General features: G+C 43.8%; 2 protein-coding genes across 7 annotated transcripts in view; one reads left to right on the forward strand and one right to left on the reverse strand.

Annotated features, from left to right (window-relative positions):
• The window catches only part of LOC128403460 (acylphosphatase-2-like), a 34,386-nt gene extending 12,570 nt beyond the window's left edge, over positions 1–21,816 (reverse strand). The window contains exons 1-2 of one of the 3 annotated variants that reach the window (XM_053368235.1): positions 21,711–21,816; positions 13,930–14,050 (exon numbers count right to left, since the gene is read on the reverse strand). The gene's annotated coding sequence lies outside the window, so the exon portion shown is untranslated. Of the gene's footprint in view, positions 1–9,074; positions 9,199–13,929; positions 14,051–21,710 lie in introns of those variants that run through there. The other 2 variants (XM_053368240.1, XM_053368237.1) reach the window with 2 other exon arrangements.
• Positions 2–20,833, forward strand: C16H11orf80 (chromosome 16 C11orf80 homolog). 4 transcript variants are annotated; one of them, XM_053368228.1, is made up of 16 exons: positions 2–99; positions 2,044–2,188; positions 3,422–3,475; positions 4,848–4,948; positions 6,571–6,654; positions 8,496–8,551; positions 11,235–11,306; positions 12,668–12,859; positions 13,157–13,311; positions 14,711–14,848; positions 16,405–16,526; positions 16,756–16,866; positions 17,762–17,860; positions 18,552–18,675; positions 19,848–20,110; positions 20,705–20,833. In XM_053368228.1, exons 1-16 carry the CDS (start codon positions 70–72, stop codon positions 20,756–20,758), a joined length of 1,800 nt encoding a protein of 599 aa, XP_053224203.1. In that variant the 5' UTR covers positions 2–69; the 3' UTR covers positions 20,759–20,833. The 4 variants fall into 4 exon arrangements, with proteins under 4 accessions (XP_053224203.1, XP_053224205.1, XP_053224204.1 ...); XM_053368229.1 differs by lacking the exon at positions 2–99 and adding an exon at positions 160–361 and having other exon boundaries at positions 12,668–12,720; positions 13,177–13,311; XM_053368230.1 differs by lacking the exons at positions 2,044–2,188; positions 4,848–4,948 and having other exon boundaries at positions 19–99.
• Positions 21,817–21,833: the final 17 nt, after the last annotated feature.

Raw genomic sequence — 21,833 nt, forward strand, 5'->3', positions numbered from 1 at the left:
TGCCCGAGTGGGGGGGGGAGGGATTGTGTCCAATTTTGCGCGGGAAAACAGACGGCCGCGCGCCTAGCCATGGGGGACGTGGCGCTGGCAACTCGCACGGTGAGCGCGCCCCCCCCTGGGATGGGGCGGGAAGGCGTTTCATGTGGTTGAAATGTGTGATGGATTCAAGTGAAAAAGGAAGGGGGGGTTGACAGTAGTGAGCTATGAGGGGACTAATTTTAACACACACATACTCTCCCTGCCTTGCTAATTAACCCCCTCGTAGCTCACAACTATAAAAAGTATCACAAACACAGCCTCAAGATGTGTGAGGATGAGGATGGGGAGGTTGTTGAGGGTGCTGGGAACCAAGGAGGAGCAGGTGGGCTTGTAGCTGTGAGGGGGGTGTTGGGATGGCGGGTGGGGAATGGGAGGCCTGGCCTGAGGTACAACGAAAAGGTGGCAAGCTGATAACATTGGGAGCAACAAGTTGACCTAAAATTTTGAGGTCAACTTGTGGCAGCTTGTGTGAGGGAAGGCAGAGGAAAGAACTGTGGAAGAAGGGGGCAGAAGTTTGGGGTCAGGGGTTTTCCTTGTTTGTTGAAATGTACATAACAGGCTTTCCCCACAGATCTGTGAGGTAGAAAAAGAAAAGCAAACATCACATCGTTTCAGGGATATACTGCATGGATAGGCACCAGGACTAAATAACAATGGAAACTATCCAGTTCCCTAAATTTCTGGCTGAAATCCACACCATACATTTAAAGCTTATCTGGTGCACATTTAAAGCACGTGACTTTTTCCAAAGAAGGGCTTGGATTTAACTTTAACTTCATTTAATTTCTCAATTTCCCTTTCTGTAAAGTCTGGGTAGTATAATCTACATGGCCAAAGTGTTCTAGTGCTGAAGACCAAAACAGATAATCTGAACAGCATCTTTTAGTGGGGGAGACTACAATAATTGCATCTGAATACAATTTCTTTTTATCTGACCTGTGAAGCAACATGCCCCAGAGTCAGCATTACTGTATATTATAGCCTCTATGCTTAATTGATGTACATGCTCTTATTCTACCCTCTAGTGGCCACTGAGAACACATGTATATTGCTCAGGGCCTTGTGGCTTTCAGGTTGAGGGAACCTTCTGTTGAGCAAAATCTTCAATGGTCAAAATAAAGCTAGGGTTTTTGTATATCATGTAGAGAAACATTAGGGGCTAAAACAAAGGCATTCAGTTGATGCGAGGCATTTTGGAAACCTCCCACCTGAGGGAAAAACTCTGTGAAGATATAATGATGCTGGCAGTGGTGCTGCCTGATACATTCTAATCCACTTTTTACCTTGCTGCCAGGGATTACAGAATCTAGGGCTGCTGGAGGAGAAAGGCTTTGCTATTCAGTATACTTTGCCAGTGTTTTTCCCAAACATTTTCTTCGCCTAGGACAGACAACATTTGTTGTTGCAAGCTGTTTTCTTCCAAAGGACTTTCTCCCTCCAGGTTTGCTGTGATTCCCCAGCCAAGATTTCAGAATTTACTCCTGGATTAAGAGCGCCTGATCCATTCAGCAGTTTCAGGAAGCAAAAGTGGAAAAAAACCCAGTAGCAGATATTTATTTCCAAGACAGATAACCTTTATATAGAACTGGTCTGGATGAGACCTCTATCCTAAAATAAAACCTCCTTATATTGATTTCTGATTTTCAAACCTTTTAGAGAAAGAACCCTGCTTGGAAATTCAAAATAGACACAGTAAAAAAATCATACCACAATCCTTGGGACAAAATAAAAGCTTTGAGTAACATTGGCATTCTAGAATTGTGTGGTAGCAGTAAGAGAAACTGAATGCCGCCTTGGACCCAGAATTGCCTGTAATCCCATTGAAGCTTTTAGGGCATGACACCAGACTATCCCATTTCCAAGGCCAGGTGGTGGTTTCAATCCTGCCAGTGCTCAAATTAGTAGAACAGGATAGTGTGTGTCCACACTCCTCTTTCAGGACAGAATTTGTGTATATTATTACATACTTTATTGCATGTTTCACAAGGCTCTTTACAATTTCAGATTCTAGAATATCTATTTGTTCGCCTTCAGTATGCAAAGGAAGATCAGTCAGAAGGATTTTCTACATTAGAACGGATACTTGTAGTTTCGGTGGACATTGAAGATTCTTTCCAGCGTGTGCATCATTTCCATTGTACTACTACTAGTGAGTATACGGTACTTTAAATTGTGCCTTCAGAAGGACTCTTACAATGTCTATATTTTAAAAAGGTAAAGGTACCCCTGCCCGAAGGCCAGTTGTGTCCGACTCTAGGGTTGTGCGCTCATCTCACTCTAGAGGCCAGGAGCCGGCGCCGTCCGAGGACACTTCCGGGTCACGTGGCCAGCATGACGAAGCTGCTTTGGCAAGCCTGCACCAGCGCAGCACACGGAAACGCCGTTTACCTTCCCGCTATAAAGCGGTACCTATTTATCTACTTGCACTTAAGGGTGCTTTCGAACTGCAAGGTGGGCAGGAGCTGGGACCGAACAACGGGAGCTCATACCGCCGCGGGGATTCGAACCGCCGACCATACGATCGGCAAGTCCTAGGCACTGCGGTTTTACCCACAGCGCCACCCGTGTCCCCTATATTTTACAGAGGGGTAAAAAAAGAAAGCAGGTGGAATTTGATAATGCCCTCATATTTACCAACTAGGAATAACGCCCCCCCTGGGCAACCATTTTCAGGCCCACTTGCCCTCTGCATGACTACCAATAGTTTGGATGTCTGTTTGCAGCTTTCCCATTGTACTATCATTTTACTCAGCAAGGTTAAACTGATTTGTGTTTTCATCACAGTGCCAGCCCAATACATTTTGCTGCTTGGAGCAAAGGACAAAATGTCACTCCCTCTTATTTCATACAAAAAAGCTTACTTGACTGGTTGTTAAATCTTACTAGAACACTGGCTACAGGTCTGCATTGTTCACTGTACTACATGTAGGCAGGAAGCTAGCTTAAGAGGTGCAAGGCAGGCCACTTGGCACACATAGTCCTGTCCTCCCACCACTTGCCACTTGCGGTACTCACTCTCCCTCATGCTACAAGAGTCTTGAATCTCCTATTACTGCTGTCGTGAAGCAGATTTTACATACATTTCTGCTGTAATTGAGTTGTCACAGACCTTACTTTTTGCATTCCGCTGCCATTTAACTCTGACTTTTGCCTTTTCCTCGACACCTGATCACACTCCATGCATCAGATGAAGAGAGCTCTCATCCACAAAAGGTTATATGGCATAATAAAAACAAGTTAGCCACAAGACTATTTGGTGGTTTTGGTGCAATAGACTGCATGTCTGGAAGCTGTATTTTGATGTGTCATTATTCATAGAACTTAACAGAAATCTGAAATAAAATACAGTAAATAAAAGTTGTCCCTTGTTTGTTCCTTGCAGTTTCAGCAAAAGGTGACTTCTGCTACAAACTTCTCAGTGATCAGATGTGTAGAGGTAAATAGATTTTCAGTTACCAATGTCTGAAGGTTCCAGATTGTGGCTATAGATTTCCAGATCTTGGAGACAGCTCAGGCTTAAGGCTTGCATCCCATAATAATGTCCTAAGTTACAGGTAGCTTTAGAAGGCCCAGGCAGTGCTTGAATTTATGGCAGGGGGAGGCATGGGGCAATCTCTTACTTTTTTTGACACATCTACTGTTTTTAGAAGACTACAGTGGGGCATGATTTGTCTGAAACGGGGTGACGGGAATCACGAGTTGAGCCTTGTGGAATCAGTTCAGGCCTGTCCTAACTTACTCCACATAATATAACCACGGCCTTAGGTAGGAAATTGTTCACATGCTATGCTAACATCAGTGTGGGAGAGTTTTAATGCCTAGTTGCTTTTCTTCCCATAATGAAGTTAGTTGGTGCCAGGTAATTTTACAGTTTCTGCGCAGCAAGAACAGCAGTGTTCCCCTGAGATTTATCTGTGTCTCCTCCTTCAGACTAATAAAACATGGTAAAGCTGTCCTAAATATAAACCTTGCTAGTTTCATTTTAGAGCCAGAGTTGGAAGAGACTAAAAAAGGCCACTTCGTTCAGTCCTCATATGCCCAAAGACAGGACCACCCACCTCCCCTCCCTTGACCCATACAATCCTGACCACCACCCACAGAACAGTAACTTGGGATGCTACAGGCAAGTGAGCAAAGCCACAGATTGCTATAAGCGATCAGTCAGACATAGGGATACCCTCCTGAGTCCTAATATTGCAAATTCACTCAGCGCTTACTGGTCCAGACATAATACTGGCTTCCTTTTAAGCATAATTAAGAAGCCAACTGTGTGAATGTGTGCTCCATCCTCCCACCCATTCCCTTCACAAGACTGAATTTCCCCAGCCTATCTTTTTTGGGTGGCTATGTGTTCTACTTTGTAAGCCAGATAGTCTTCTGTAAAGGGCAGACCTTGGTTTGAAAGATTACCTAGTCAAAGTCTTGTTTAAAGATAAAGAGCGATAAGAAGGGAGAGGGGCTTTGAAATTACCCATCACCAGTTAGCTCCTGGACAGCAGATTGACCACTGGTCACTAAATCTTCCCAAATATACTGTAGTGGTCATCTCCCTATGCCTTAAGCACCATTAAGGGAAAAGCCAGTACCAGTCTTATTCACTGTTAATGCTGGGTTCCTGTTAGCCAGCACCTGGAACCAACATTAAAAAGGTCTGCACCATCCCCGAGTCATTGTAAGGAAGATGTATTGTGGACAGCTACATACAAACCTCCGTTCCATGTCTTCTAACCATAGTTTCATCCAGAGAACAGGATTTATTTGCTGGTCTTACAATGTTTGTCTTACATTAGTAATTTTCCCTCCTGCAGAAATGAAAGATTTGCTGCCTTTATGCCAGAGCAAAGCCTTGAGTGGAAGGGGGTGTCCCCATGAATGTATAGACATCATGCCTTTTCAACTCTCCTTTGAGGTTAGACTCTTGTGTGGACTTGGCCCTTAATTCTCAAACCTGGTGCAAATTATCCTGCAGAGCCTGGATGATACCTTAGGTTGTGCACATATTACCACTTTAAAACACAGCTAGGTTGTTCTTTTTCTCAATTTGGATCAAAACAGGATTTATTTAATGCAGTATTTCTTTAGAAACTGCAGGAAAGATATGGATTGTGGCTAATGACTTGTGTTCACTTCTTCCCAAATTAGCAGTTGGAACACACTAGATGCAGTGTAAATGGGAATGTGTACACAATGTGGACAACCCATGCAATGGCATTGGACATATCGATGCCAGCCTTGTGAACAATTATGAGGACATATTGGCCTGTCTGCAGTTTTGCTAGCTATAAATCTCTCTAAAATCCCTGCTGCTGCTTTTCCTCAAACACTGATGCCCTATAAGATCTGGCCTGCAATATTTCAATTAGATTTCCTGTGAGGCTTCTGGTTAGAAATGTACTGCAACTGCATCTAACAGCAAGGTATTATATCTTTCCATGTAACAATGGAAGCTTCATAGCTCTTTGCTGTAAGATCAAGCCCCCGGAGGGTTTGCTAGTTCTTTTTGGGGGGGGGGTTCCTTTTTTTCGCAACTGCCTGAACTTAAAAGTTGTCTCCAGTTTTATTACTAATAGTTGCTTGCAAATAAATATGTTACCTCTGTTCCTGCAGAGGACTGAGGGCCAAACTAGAGGTGATGTTAACTGTTTTGTTTTGTTTTTTTAACAACCATAGTCTAAGTCCATGTTTTCATTTCTAAGAGTGTTGGGCCTCTGAACTCATATCTCCAAAAGCCTCTGGCTTTTATGGTGCCAGTCTTCACAACTGTGAGAGGGTGGCAATCTGCAGCTGTCCCTTTTTCATGTACTGTATCTTGGCCTCTTGCCTTCTCTTCAGAGAGATGTTTAGGTGGGACAGCTTTGTAGACCAGCCCTACTTATCTACCCTACAAAACTGAAACCTGCTCCAAAACTGCCGTTGCTGTCACAGTGTTTTCTAGAGCATATGTACAGTAACATATAGATGCCTAAAATCCACAGAAAACTGCTGGGAGGCAGGGAGTTATTCCTGCACCCCCACCATAAATGAAAAGCACATTAGTTCTTCTGGTACAACTATCCCTAAAGTTAAAGTCAGTGGCCTGATTCTTCTTTACAGCATAATGACAGGTTCAAGGGCCTAGATTCCAATTTGAACTAGTGAGTGAAGAAAATCCCCTTGCACGGTCTCTCTTATGTAAGGGAGTGGGTTGTGCCATGTGCAAACAGATGTATTAAAAATTTATTGGTTCCCACATTTCACAAAACAGACAGTAAGAGGAAACAGGAGTCTTGTTTGTTTGAAATATAAAGTGCTGCACTTCACAGGTCCTGGTTGGCTTAAAGTGCTTTACAGTAACAAAGAAAGAATTGCATGCCCTCTCCTTTCCCTCACCAGTGTTTTCAGTCTCTAAATTGAAACTGAGGATTTGATGGCCGCGCAAAGCGGTGACGTGAAATAAATTGAGATCTTTGGTAGCTTACGGAATAAAATACTGCTTTAAGGCAAAGTTTTTGGAAAGGGGCTCTTAACATGGTGCATCTTGTGGCTTTTCAGCTTGATGAGAAATCTGGAGCTATTGAGGAGGACTGTTTGGCATTGAAGCAATTCATCCACCGGATCAGCCTTACACACACAACAGTAAGATTCCACTTCTGCGTTTGGTTTTGTAGAATATCATTCCATCTGAAGCCTCCTCAGGACTAGTTTGTTGAAAACAGGGGTGCTAAGTTGGGGGGTTAGGAAGATGTTCAAGGAGCTGAATAAGAGGATAGTTCTCATTCTGGACCTTTGAAGCAGTCCAGGTGCTAGACCAGGGGTCAGCAAACTTTTTTAGCAGGGAGCCGGTCCACTGTCCCTCAGACCTTGTGGGGGGCCAGACTATATTTTTGGGGGGAAATGAACGAATTCCTATGCCCCACATATAACCCAGAGATGCATTTTAAATAAAAGAGCACATTCTATTCATGTGAAAACACACATTGATTTCCAGACTGTCCGCAGGCCGGATTTAGAAGGCAATTGGGCCGGATCTGGCCCCCAGGCCTTAGTTTGCCTACCCGTGTGCTAGGACCCCCCCCCGATGTTGTTTGACTTGATTTTATTCATTTTATTTTCATACAAGGGAGGAAATGCATATTTTGCAGTTCTTATACAATATGAAGAATGCCGACATGGGGCTTGGTGTGTACACACATTGTGTCTAAAGGTATTTAAAAGGGAATGAGATTAAATGGGTTTAGTGCCTGCCATATCTGCCATGCTTCATTGGTTGCTGGCAGAGCTAGTGCGTGAAGTGGACAGAACTAGGCATGCACACAGCCATTGTCTGCATGTAAACCTATTGTTTACTCTGGGTTTCATGCAAAGTTTACTCTGCATTTCTTGAGGAGTGATTGCTTAATGATAGCATGACAATAAGCACAGGTGCAAAGTTAATTGGAATATATGAGGGCTGTAGGTTGATTGACAAAAGAACAGGCAGGAAGGGGAGAGACATAGCTAGTACTTCAGTATTACTCCCAGCCCCCAGTCAACACACCACCTAGACACTGAAAACAAATGTGCACTAGCCAAAGTGTGTTTTGTAAAAGTAGAGATTGTTGGGGATGAGAACCTCATGGAAGCCATATCTCCAACTCAGAAGCCATGCCTCCCAATGTCAGGACTGAGGACTAACATAGCACTTTCTGAGAGGTATTTTCCCTTCAGCCCACCCACTATGCAGGAAAGGCGGGGGGGGGGGATTAAACTCTTGGACGTAGGTCATACTGCAGGATGTAAAATTGCTTTGTGTTTCGTATGGCTCACCTGTACTTAGTTATAGCTATAAATATATTGATTACTGTGGGGATCCCATCTCTTCTTACCCAGTCTTACAGGCAAAGGCTGTAGCTCAGTATACTATGCATGCAAAAGTTCCCAGGTTCAGTCCCTGCCATCTTCTGGTGGGGCTGGGAAAGGCTCCTGTCTGAGACCTTGGAGAGCTACTGACAGTGTAGATGAGGGATGGTTAACATTTTCCAGGGATTGACAGGTGGCAAACCCTCTGAGGCCACATGTCGAAGTGTCCGTGGCTGAAGTGCAAAAGTGGGTGGGTGAAGTGCAAAGGTTGGGCATGGTAGAAGCCAGTATTTCTTGCCGTTACAAATAATTTTTATTATTTTTCACTACTTATTCATTTCCCCTTGTTTCTTATGAACTTCCATCACAGCCCCCATATTCCTTATTAATTTTCACTCCTTTACTAAAACATTGTGCTTTTTGCCTGGCTTACCATGGGCCCTGCAGTCTCTCAGCACTTCTCCATCCTAGCACAGATCAGGATGCAGATCTTCCCTGCCCATCTCGCACCCCCCAGATGACACAAGAGGCAAAACTGAGCTTAGATGGACCTATTGTCTGTCTTGATAGAAAGCCACTTCCTATGTTTCTTTGCTGTTTTGAGTCTAACTTGAATTCTCTACTGCTCTGCTCTGTAGGTAAAATTTCATTATTGTGTAAAAGTGAATGGCTCAATCTCTGCTGAGACTTATAAGTGAGTAAATGTTTCCACCACGAAGTAATATTGATAGCTGTAAAAGGATTATAAGGTTCAGTTGTTCTGCCAGTTGACATGAAACAGTAGTTATCACGCCTGCTGAAAAGGGGGGGAAAGAACCCAGCCCTTGGCCTGGCAACAAGAGAGCTGAGGCATGCCTTTTCTCGATAGGTGTGGCAGATGCCTGAAACACCTGCTATCCATGACTGAGTTAACCATGACCCAGTATAGCATAATCATTGTATGATACTACAAGGGACCTGAACTTCCACCTCCCCCAAAATAAAAACAATATTGCCGTGCATCCTTAACCTGCTAGCAGGGCAGATCCTGCTCAGGGTTGCAACCCAAACATGTATCCTGAGGTACTTGGGGCTTTCTTTCATCTGCATAAATCCAAACTGCTAAACCTAGATGTCTTTATTGTCTTTTGTTGTCACTTCAAAAGCCAACAGGCACACTTCAATCTCAAATGTATATATGGTTTCTAAACTAAACATTTTAGGGCCAACGTACTTACAGGTTTTCCTTGAGAACAGGAGAGATTGTGAGAGTCTCTATCAATCTCATTTGGTCTGCAGAATTGCCTGTGTTGAATTCTGCAGGCAGGTCTGTCCTGGTGGCTTTGCTGTCAGTTCCTACTCAGTGTGTGCCAAGAACAAAGGATGTCCTGTTCTCCTTTCAATGGCTTCAGAAGAGTCTGAAATTTAACTGCCCTGAATAAGTTGCCAATGATTTGGCACTTGGCAGTGTGGCCTGTGTTAGGCTGAACAGGCTCTTATTTAACATTAAGGCTGTGTGCGCACTCCTGTTTACTCTGCATCCAATGTGCACCTGCTGCTGGTTTGTGAAGTGTGCACACAGTGTTAGCCACAATCCGTAACTATCCTGTCATTTCTTAAGAATACTGCATTTTTATGTGTTCTCCTCCACACCAGCTTTGATCTGAATTGAGAAAAAGAATGACCTAGCAACATTTTAAGGCAACAATATGTACATAGCCAGTCTTGCAGCTCTAAAGCCCAATCTCATTTTTCGGGTAAAAAGTGGGGCAGGGGGGGAAGATGGATAGTACTGCCCAGACTTCCTTTATCTTAAATTGTTTGTGTTAGCATTTTTGTTCCTAATCTCAAAACATAATCTTCATCTCCCTTTTATCAATACCTTTAAAATCTCATACACCATTTTGTTGAATATAAAGGACAAAGGAAGAGTTGTTTTGATTCTCTAAAAGGTAAAGGTACCCCTGCCCGTATGGCTCGCTGTCCGGAGACACTTCCGGGTCACGTGGCCAGCGTGACAAAGCTGCATCTGGCGAGCCAGCGCACAACACGGAAACGCCGTTTACCTTCCCGCCAGTAAGAGGTCCCTATTTATCTACTTGCATCCGAGGGTGCTTTCGAACTGCTAGGTTGGCAGGCGCTGGGACCGAGCAACGGAAGCGCACCCCGCCGCGGGGATTCGAACCGCCGACCTTTCGATCGGCAAGCCCTAGGCGTTGAGGCTTTTACCAACAGCACCACCCGCGTCCCCACTTTTGATTCTCTATTTTAGCTTAAAAAGAAAAGGTCCATAAGAAAAAACTGCAGAATCCGCATTTTACAGATACTTCTGGATTTTTCTATGTCTTGCCTGCAGGTCAGAGTGTTTTCAGTAGTACATGTAGTTAGCTCCTTTTCAGGGAGTTGTTGTTATTCACTTTTGGCAAGTGGCTATCAGCAGTGAAGTTGTATGCATTTACACCCCAGTGTAATTTGTATGTTAAAGGTCCTGAAACTGTCAGAGGAGTCTGAACAGCGTTAGTAAATTATCTTGCGCTCTCTATAACTGAAAGCTAATGAACTTCCCAATCCTGGGAGAATCTGAAAAGCAAAGCAAAATCCAAAGCAAACCCGCTGCTGCTGTTTCACTTCTCTTCAGTGCCCTAAATAAAAAGGTAAAGGTACCCTTGCCCGTACGGGCCAGTCTTGACAGACTCTAGGGTTGTGCGCCCATCTCACTCAAGAGGCCGGGGGCCAGCGCTGTCCGGAGACACTTCCGGGTCACGTGGCTAGCGTGACATCGCTGCTCTGGCGAGCCAGAGCCGCACACAGAAACGCCGTTTACCTTCCCGCTAGTAAGCGGTCCCTATTTATCTACTTGTACCCAGAGGGGCTTTCGAACTGCTAGGTTGGCAGGCGCTGGGACCGAGCAACGGGAGCGCACCCCGCCGTGGGGATTCGAACCGCCGACCTTTCGATCGGCAAGCTCTAGGCACTGAGGCTTTTACCCACAGCGCCACCCGCGTCCCAGTGCCCTAAATGGTAGCACTCTATTCTGTGACATGTTGTTGTAGGTCCCACTTATTTATATTATTTATCTCCATTTGTCTCTCTCTTTCTCCTTCAAAAGATGGATATGGTGTCCAGGTCCAAGCTATTATCCCTAAAGTTCAAGTGCCTTAAAGTTCTTGAAAATTGACTGGCCCAGTCATATAACTTGGTCATGCTGCAGCATATTCTGTGTTGCTCCTTTTAGAATGGTGTGCAGTGCTAATTGAAAATTGTGAGCATTGGTTGCTAAGGAAAGGGTGTAGAAGGGGGTCTTGTTTATTTTTTTTTATTGGTGTTCTGTTTCATGATAAAACAAAACAAAACAAATGCAGTAATTGTTCAAAATATATATTCCTTCTGCTGTCTAGCACAGAGAGGGGAGCTGCCACATGTTTGTCAAGTGGGATAAGACTACTGAGTGAAGGGAGTCATTTTGTGAGGTGAGGAGTTGGAGGAAGGGGTCTGTACTGCAGGCACTAAGTTAGCAGTTACTGTTGAGCACTAATAATGGAGATGGGATTCAGGGACACTAGTGGAATGTTTGGGATTGTACGAGGCATGATGAAAAGATTAAAAGGGGACAGATTTGTTATTCTTCCTGTTTTACAAAACTGGAGCCAAAAGAGTTTGGGCACAATGGACTGGAAGTTCTTTTGTACAAGCCGTGTGTCAGTTTACGGGAACTCTGCTAGAGCACTGTTGTAGGTGACCTTAGTAAGTTTCCATTGCTGGCCGAATTTGAATTTAGGATGAATGCCAGACATTGAGAGGGTTAAGCAATGCTGCTGCAGGGTGAAGGAGTCTGGGCGCCAGAATATTTCCTTCATCTCCTTAATCTTCTGGTCACAAAGCCCTGCTTTAGGCACCTCAGTTATTTGCTTGCAAAAATACTGGCTGATATTTTTTTTAAAAAAAGAAGTAGAAGAGAACACCTTATCTCATAAGCAGTCTGTGTTGCCATCTGGTGGACATGGGAGCGGAGAGCTTTTCTAACAAGCACCTTAGAAAAACCAAAGCTAGCCGCCAAGTGGGACCTGTCATAGGCACCTACGAGACAGTGCCACATACCCACAACTCCCTAAATAAGTATGAAGATGGAATGTCTTCAGATGCCCTCCAGGTGGCCATGGAAAATTAAGGGACTTTGAGTGGATAATTGTGGGGGAGGGCACCATGGCAGGCTGGATGGCTTGAAACCCTAAACAGAAGGATTCCCATTAGAAAACAAGGATACACTGCAACATTTTGTTGCAGGCTACACTTCTCTTACTGACTGTAAGAGATTTTCACCATGCTATGCTACACAAAGTGGTGTGTGTATACAACTTAGCCTGTGGCAAAAAGAAGGTGCTATGCAATCCCATGTATGTTTGCTCAAAAACACATTAGTATTCTAATGAAATTTATGTGAGTCTGTGTAACTCGAGCAAATTATAACCAGTCACAAAATGTGGGTTTTTTCCCCCTGATTGCATAATTTGAATTTGTTTAGCTCACAGATGTGACAAACCTAATAGAGTGCTGATTGATACAAAAGTATCTGAACTGTCAACGCAGTACAGGTCTGTTAGCTGCAGGTGGATGTCTGATGTGGCCTGAAAACACTATGGTTTAGCCCTGCCTTCTTCAAGCTGGTGCCCTCCATGCTGGCTGGGGCTGATGGGAGTTGCAGTCCAAAACACCTGAGGGACACTAGGTTGGAGAAAGCTGGTTTAGCCCATGGCCAGTCTTGCCTTCCTCCTGCTATTTCCTTGTTTTCTTCCTAAACCCCTTTATCCCTTTCTTTTGTGTGTATGACCAGGTCAGCAGCCAGGGATGTGCCTTCATCTTGTGACAAAATCCACCCCATGACTGGTGAGCCAATTTGCCTCTTAATTCCAGACGAGGTAGCTGAAAGAGGCTTCAGTGGAGAGCTAAGGCTCATGCCTGTTGTCTCCCTGTGTCCCTGCCAGAAACCATACCCTAACAAGCCAGCACAAATAGCTGCTGTCTCTGTATCCTTTGCTGTGATCAGCGAGTGGAAGGTCAAAGTGAATCTATATGGAGTAAGGTTCACTGTTTGCAGGTCTACTGTAACATAGGTGTAGCTGCCCCCCCCATCAAGTAAAACAATAGAAATACTTAACTAACTGACCAATCATGTTGGTTCTGCCCTCCCCGCCCCCCTGCAACAAAAGTCCTGCCCGCCCTAACCAAGTCCTGCCTCCCCCAACAAAAATCCTGGCTACGCCCATGTACTGGGATATCAATACACCATTCATTTGCTGATTTTTTTCCTTAACTAGTAATATATCTTTCTTTATGACCCAGCAGGTCTGCCTGTATTGTTCTCCACAAAGGAAGCATCATGTTCTTTTTTTAAAGATCCTTCATGTCTAATAGCATGGGAGAAATATGGCTATCAGGCAACACTGAATTCAGATCCCCATGGGGAAGAAGGTAAAGGTGATATATTTGTCACTTGCACAACTACTTGTGCCCAGTGTGAACATGAAAAATATATGCTATCCATGTAAATTCTTGGGGGAGTTTCATGAACCCCTGGGACTGAAAGCAGAAATATTTTGTATATTGTATTTTCAGTGCAAATAACAACTTTCCTAATTATCCTCTCAAGAACTCCATAACTTAGGGTTGCCAGCAACGCATGCATAGAAGTAACAAGTAAGAAAAGAAAAATGTTTTGGTGGTATCTGGTGAACAGAAATAGCCAATGCAAGTTGTTGTTTTTAATGAAATGCAAGAGAGAAGGAAAGATTATTTGGCTAGAATGAAAGAAATTAAGCAGAAGGTTGATGGGATATCATCACTGGTTTAGGAAGAACATATGGATATTTGCACGGAAAAGCGTGATTGGACAGTATTTGGGAATAATAGAATTGTAGAGCTGGAATGGACCCTGAGGGATAATCACACATGACTGAACAAGCATTCATGCTTGGTGAAAACTCATGCAACAACACATTTGGTGGTGGGGAAACCAGGGACCATGCAAGGAAGCATGCGACCAATATAACATGTAGTTAGGTCTCTAGGTATAGGTGAGAGAAATGAGTGGCTCACCTAAGGCCATCCACTGAGCTTCACAGCTTGAGGTTGGAATCTGTGTCTTCTGCATTCAAACTTAACACACTGCTTCTTGGTCAGTGGAGGAGTGGAACACAGAGGCAAGGGTTAAGTCCTCCTGGAGGCAGAGTAAAAAAAATTCAGTGGCCAGCTGGAGCAGGAAGTAACTTTCCACTGACTTTTGGTTTGTGATACAGCTTGACCATAAGAGGCTACCAACTTTCTTTAAACTGCAAACAACTTGAAACATATAACAGAACAGGTTAGAGAAATAGAGGGAGAGGAGGGTGGTCTCCCTCCTGCAGATAGCATTAAAAAAACCTGCCTTGATGATTCACTTGGGCTTTGGCTATACAGTATGACATCCCTTCTCACTGACTATTCCAGGATGAGGCGGGACTTGAGGGCTTGTCAAATGGCCCTGAGCTCCAGCCTCCTTTTAAAAAGAGATGCTGGCCCTACTTGATTTTTTTTATAGCTTTGCAATACAAATCTAAATAATTTTTTTAAAAATCCTTGCACAATCATTATATGCAGGTGGACATAAGTACAAAGATGGAATGTCTTCATTTGCCCTCAAAGTGCCTTCAAATCTGCCATCTTGCACAGCAGGGGTGTTAAACTAAAGAGTTTCAAAACAAAAAGATAGGTATTTTAAAAACTGGGGGTGAAGCACATACTGGGGAATTAGTTTACCTGACACCATCCAATTTCTTTGATACAGTCATTCATCCTTGGTGCTATCTGTAAATGCCATGTGATGTGTTCTGTCTCTTAGATACTGCAAAACCTGATATCAGATACAAGCTTCATGCCAGCCACCAACAGGACTCAGATGCTCAGGAACAAACGCTCCTGCTCTTCCTCTTTCTCAGCTACTCAGATCAGTTTAATGACAAGACAGTCTATAATTTCTGTACATGCTGCTATTTATTTATATTTCTACCTTATTCTGGGGAGTGTAATAGAATAATGTACCATATGAGTTTTGGAATGATCTGCCATCTGAAGACTGGCCAGAGATGATGAATTATTTAAACTGAGATTTAGGGTCATGTTTACCCCACACTAAAAATACAAATTCTGTGTGGATGTGGTTTTTAGAACATTTAGTGGGGCCTCACAGCTATTGTCTTTAGAAACAAAGCAAATAATAATAATTACTATTATTATTTATATACTGCCCTTCTTTCTGAAAAGCCCAGGGCGGCAGACAAAATGCAAATTGCCAGGGCGGGGGAAAGTGGTTTAGAGACCATTTCCCTCAAATAACTGCCCAGTTAAAGAACAATTTGCAACATTGGCTGTGAGCAGAAGGGCATGCACACAGATTCAGAATCCAGGGCATTGGAGAAGCAGACCCAAAACAAGTGTATGCACTCTTTTAGCTTTTCACTGCTTTTGGCCCTTTACGTGCTCGGATCCTAGAACAGATACTCGTCAATTGTTCTGGATTCCTTACTATGCATCATTATACAATTCTCAACATGTAATCCCCTACTTGTTTTTTCATGGTTTAAAAAAGCAGTCTTTCATATTTGAAGAGGAGGATATTGTCTTTGCCATGAGAGTTTCTGCTTTGGGGGATTTGCTGAGAGGAACAGCTCCAGCTAGGTAAAGCTGCCTAGTACAGCTTCTTCTGACTTATTTTTATCAAGCACAGCACTTAACAGTTATATTTTTAATAAACACAAGGAACCTGCATGTTTCCCCTGAGGATGGAGGCAGATCTGAGCAGTGCTTTTTTCCCCCTAAAAAAGTTTTAGGGGTACTCTCATTTTCCTACTCATATTGAAATACTGCCCCTCAATGAGGCCAAACTTAGATTCACAAAATGCTTAGGTGTATGCATACCCCTGTGTCCCCCCAGAAAAATAGCACTGGATCCGAGTAATAGCTGCCCACCCAGAGATGGGGAATCACGTTTTTGTTTCTCCTCAGAGGTGCCTTGGTGCAACCTGAAACCTGCAGAACTTTGTTTGCTGCCTCCTCCTCCATTACAACCTAAGGCTCTTAAAAGATGCAGACTCATGGCCAACCCCTCTCCCCCAACACTCTGATGAAGAGTTCTGGCGAACTCAGAAGCTTGCACACTATTTTGTGACATTTTAGTTGGCCTAACAAAGACATTGCCCTTATAGGTATTTTGGAAGTCCAACCTTTTCATTTGCTAAGTATTCCTACATTCAAACAGTATAAAGCTCATGAGTAAAAGGTTGGTCCCTATCTGACATCCTGTTTCCTGGTTCTTCTCTAGAGGGCCAGTCAGGTCAATTTGTCTCTATAATATCAAAAAGTGTATTTGTTTCTTTAAAACATACCTTACTGTGATCTCTGAGGTTTTGGTACATTCCTCTTTTACTAATTTTTGCATATAATATTTGCAGCTTGACCACTTGGCATCCACTGCCCTTTACCTAGATTTAATCCTTAATTTAATCCTTTGTCATTTTCACTCTTTGTGTGATGCAGGGGACCGGCAAGTGATCCTATCACATCTCTCTCCTATCCTGTTGTGCAGCAAACAAGCTGTGAAAGGCTGCATCCAAGGAGTGGTCAGTAGGATCCTGGAGCAGCATTACAAAGTGTCCCGGGTGAGAGTTCACTGCAGAAGACAAGGACCATTGAGGCTAAGAGTTGTGGTGAGGGGCATGGGGCAGAGAGTAGGGGATCTTCAAACTCTTGTCACAGATCTGTCTCTGGAGAAGTGGTATGATTTCCAGTGCTGGCAGTGAGTCGGGACTGAGGACAGGGAAATCTTGCTCTGATTTTTATAGGCTGTAAGACACCCAAATGCCATGCAATGCTCTTGGGTCTTCACAGGAACAGCAGAAACTGGCACAGTCTTTGCCCTTCATGGCAGATGCCATTTCAAGTATAGTTTCAAGCAGCACTGACAGTGAGTTCAGAAGGAAATGCCTCCAGTCTTTGCAGGTATGGCCAGAGTTACAGGTACTGTTACAACGCACCTCTTCCACCAAGCTTTTTTTTGGGGGGGGGGAGTGGTCTGGTTGAATTTTATGAGCTTCCCCTTGTGGAACTGTTGTTTTATTATGTTTTTGTATCATCTGTAATGTTAGTTTGGTATATAGCTTATTAAGTTTTGTTTCCACACACTGTCCTGTAACTCAGGTGAAGGCCAGTATATTCATATAAAATAAATGTCACTGAGCTGTTGGAATTGGTGGTGTAACAACTGTGCAAATAAGCATAGAATAAGGAAGTGAGATTTTCAAGGTTTATGCCTTGAACTTACTTTAGAAAGGCATATGTGGAAGAAGAGGGAAGTGAACTGATGAATTGAACAAACACATGTTCACGCTATACTGCTCAGAGTTAAAATACAAACTTGAGAGGAGAGGAAGAAGTGGTTAGCATGTCAAAGGCAATGAGAAGCTGGTTGGTGTAGTGGTTACAGTGTTGTTCATTGACTGGGGAGACCTGGATACAAATCCCCATTGTGCCTAGTCACTCTCTCTATCAGCCTCACCTCCTTCCCAGGGTTGTTAATATAAGATGGTTCGGTGGGGGAGGGGCGTGCTGTAGAGGAAATCATGTATACTGTACTGCCTTGAGCTCCTGGGAGAAAAGGTAGGAAATAAATGTAATGAATAAATGAATAAAGTTAAGTTAAGCATGCTTCCAGATCACTCCATTTAAGTGAGTCCATTTTACCTTGTGAACCGCCCTGAGATCTTTTGATAAAGGGCAGTATATACGGTAAATCTAATGAATAATAATAAAGTGACATGCTCACTTCCTCCCTCGTGGAGAGTAAAAGCTACAACTGTTTCTCTCTTTCCCTGTGTTTATATTTATTTATCTGTAGGTTGCAGATACCCAGAAGTTCCAAGTGACCATCAAAGATACCTTCAACAAAGTCATTCTTAACCAGTGGAAACATAGCAGTGCATGTGACGCCAGAAGGGCAAGTTTCTCTGCTTAAGTGTGTTTGCTGGCCATCCTTAGATCCTTGTGCTATCTCCATCCATCTTCTGTTCAGAACAGTTGCACCTATTAGCAACAAAGAGTTAATCTTCCACCGAAATATCTATTCTAGAATCCAGCTCAGATCTCTGTCTAGCCCATTTTGTGGAGAAATATCTTTTAACAATGACTGCTGGCAGGTGCACCACGTTGCCCCCAACGACAGAGGGTGCCTGGGGTGTGCTTATTGAAAATTTGTGAGTGCCTGGGCCCCCATGGCCCTGCATAGATGGCGCCTACGTCTGCTGATGGGCTTGGGCTCTCAGTTCATCCCTGGACTCACAGTGGGCTTGGCAAATCAATAATCTGAGCCTCATTTGTTCTTCCTATAAAAGGGGTATAATAATAGTGACTTATTTCATAAAGATATGTGTGACTAGATGAAATGTCTTATCAGGTCAGGCCTGCAGAGTGAATTTGCTGAGAGAGTTCTAGTACTGTTGATCTAACACCTCCCTTACATTATTGACTCTCCTTCCTTGGAGGTTTTTAAGCAGAGGTTGAATGGCCACCTGTCATGTATGCTTTAGCTGAGATTCCTGCATTGCAGGGGGTTGGACTAGATGACCCTTGGGTCCCTTCCAACTCTTAAGACTCTATGATCTATTGTGTGTCCCTTTCTTCTTTTGCAGCCATTGCCTAAAAACGATGAGGCAGGAGTAGGGCTGCTTAGTGCAGACCTTCCTTTACCCACCATTCACCAGAAGTTATTGGGCTCGAACTTCAGTTCTGCACAGCTGGAGCAAGGAGAAAAAGGTACATCAGAAAAGTGTGTGCATGAAGTCAAGACAGAGATCCAGTTTGTTGTACATTGTTGGAACACTTGTTTTATCAGATGTACTTAATGTAATTAAGAGAGAGAAAGAAAGGCAGGGCAGAGATCCTGGAGTTTAGATGATGAGAGACACTGCCCCTCCCAATGCTGCTGCAGGTTTCCCTATAGGCCTTGGACACACACAAAAAATCAGTAGTGGCTCCTTAACAATCTGCAGCTCATTTAGTGAGTTATTTTCAGCAGTAATTACATTATATAATGCTCAAAACACAGTCCTAGCACCAGCTGGTTCTTGTGATGTTGAGAATGAAATGTCTTCAGGTCCTTTTGAAGTAGGATTTTGAAGGGATCAAAGGTCTGGAATATTAACCTTTAGTCTCCTTGTCTGTCTGAACTATATGGAGCTCTGTTATACGTGGTATCTGGACTCCTGATTAAACTTATGAGAAACATCCCATCACCTAGTCACCTGCCTTACTTTGGCTCCCAAGGCATCCAGATGAGACAACTGCAAGCCAGGGTTGAAGCTGATTATCTTAGGAGCAGACTTGGTGGAGACCAGGGTGTATTTATAATTTGGGTGTACTTGGGGTGGCTGAGGTGGATTGTACAGTCATTTCTTCACCTTTCAGTAGATGAAGCTATTGGGTTACAATGTAAATAAGAAATTATCCAGTTGAAGAAAGGGCATTGGTGGGTGGCCCCCGTTTATTAATAAAATTTTAAGTCAACTTTTGACTTGCCAGGAACCTTCGAAGCAGCGATACAGCCATCACAAGATAATTCAAAAGCAGCATAGAAATAGTAAGAATATTTAAAGTAACACTAGCAAGTCTGTAGAAAAATCAACAGAGAACAATTCCATCTAAGGCAAAGGGAATGTGAAGGCTGCAAAGGCAAATCTGGGTTTAGAAGGCAAAGAAATCAGAACAGACCCTCACCAGATCCTCTAAGTGAATTTTGCATGTGTGTCACATGAGATTAATTAAAGAATGAGAGAAGCATAATGGTAGTTCTGTTTGGTTGATCTGAGCTTTTGTGTTGTTTCAGCATTGTTAATTGCACCTGTACATATTTGTGGTTCACAAATTGTACTTGAGTGTGTGGCTTCATGAACACCAAGGGTATCCTGCCCTGGTTTTATGTTCTGCAGGATTTCTGTTTGTCAATTCAGACTGTGGTGGAATGAGCCAAAAAGGAAGCAGGAAGATCCATGTGGAGGATTCAGGAGACCCACATATCACTGGGGTGGCTAAAAGCAAGGAAAAGAACCTGTTAGCAGAATCAGGCACCTCTTCAAGCTCTTTCTTCTCATATCCAACTAAAATTGGGTGTGGTGCTCTCCAAGATAAAAGCCAGGTGGTGTCTGCAGGTCCTTCAGTGAAGAAAATCCGAAGCCATGAAAATCTATGGCAGGTTTGTCAAGAAATATTGCACCATGAAACCAAAGCAGAATGAAAAGGCCCATCCCAGTTCCAGTTAATAACCAAAAGAAACCAGTGTAGGGAGTAGGTACCACTAGTCATATGGTTAATTGCCAAAGATCCCCAATACGTTGTCAGAGGAGCACAAGTGAGTTCTATCAACCCATCTGCAAAACAAGGCCAAGAGTGGAGAAGCAGTATTCACAGCTGGTTTGCAAGGCATTTTGAGAGGCCCTTTCCACTTTTCAAAACTGGGTAAACACAGATCTTCAATGGAATCAGTTTCAACAACTCTTAGTTGTCAAAACCTGTTTTTAACATGTAATATAAGAAATGTACAAAATATTCTGGAAAGGCTGGGAAAATAAGAACGATTTCAATGGGGAATCAAAGGGCGTGCTATCTAGCACCAAGCAAGACTCTCTGGTCCTGCAAAATAGCTCCCTGGCCACCACCCACCTAACTTCAGAGTGTGGGAACTCAGAGGGACTCCAAATATGAACATAACATTAGGACAGGCTTCTGTGTAAATCTGAAAATAGTCTTCTCTCTGATGTCCTTATTTGATTTCACTTTTGTATTACAGGATGATCACTTTTGGAAACAAGAGGTCTCAAACTTGGCCAAGTGGACATCCTGAAGTGGTTGCAGCCTGAGGACCTTGTATTTCTGCATTCTGGAATTTCTGTGCAGGCCAATAAAAGGGGGGAAATCATTGATGGTCTCACTTCCCTTCTATTACAAAGATGAATTGGAGAGCAAATATGTAACCTTGGCAAATAAATATCCAACACTACTGCTGGACCCAAGAAAAGTGAAATCTCCCACCTGCCTAATTTTGGAGAGACACCAATTCACTGGAGTGCAGAATCCTGAAAAAATATTGGCAGGCATGTCCTGAGGAAAAGCATTGTCAAAGAGCATGCACACAAGAGCATACAACCACCAGAAGTGCAGGGCAGGAATGTAGTTTGTAAAGGCAGGTTCCATATTTGCCAAAGGAAAAGGGGTGGGTTGGAGAAATTTGCAATGATATCCTGGGCAGGAAAGCTCTGAGAGAGGGGGAGACACAGAGCAAAACAGCTTGGGGACTTTTGCCCTTACCAAAGAGGCATGAGTTTAGGAGGAAAGTTTCAAAAGAAATACACAGAAAATTATGGGGAGATTTTTTGTTCTTCTTCAAAAAGTGAGGAGAGCTCCTGCTTTTCGTAGCTGGATGACAGACAGAAATTCAGTAGGTGAAGCTCTCCTCACAACTGTGCATCTGCTGATTGTCTTGCAATTAGTAAAAAGAAATGATGGCTCCCCTCTTCCTAGGAAGAGAAGTTGGGCGAATGAATACAGTACTGGAAAACGAAACCATTCCGCTTATCGACTTGGGGCATGAAGTGTGTGTGTGGGGGGGGGGAAGGGGTACCAGTCTGTTCGCAGCGGGGAACTGGGGGGTGGGGAGGGAGAGAGCGAGCGGTGCAAGCGCTGCAATGTGGGGAGGGGGTGGAGCTTGCCGTGGGAAACGCTTGCAAGCCGCGAAGTGGGCGGTGGGTGGAGCCCCCTCCCCGGCTCCCCCGCCTTGCCCCGGCTGGGGGTCTTACCGTCGCACTTGCTTGGCGGGCTGGGCCCGCTCCCCTGCCCTTGGCTGCGCCGCCCGCTCAGCTGGCTTCCTCTTCCGCGGCCTGGAGGCGGAGGCTCCTCCACGCGGCCCAGCCTGCCTTGCC

The sequence above is a fragment of the Podarcis raffonei genome, chromosome 16 (assembly GCF_027172205.1).
Source record: "Podarcis raffonei isolate rPodRaf1 chromosome 16, rPodRaf1.pri, whole genome shotgun sequence".
Classification (NCBI taxonomy): domain Eukaryota; kingdom Metazoa; phylum Chordata; class Lepidosauria; order Squamata; family Lacertidae; genus Podarcis; species Podarcis raffonei.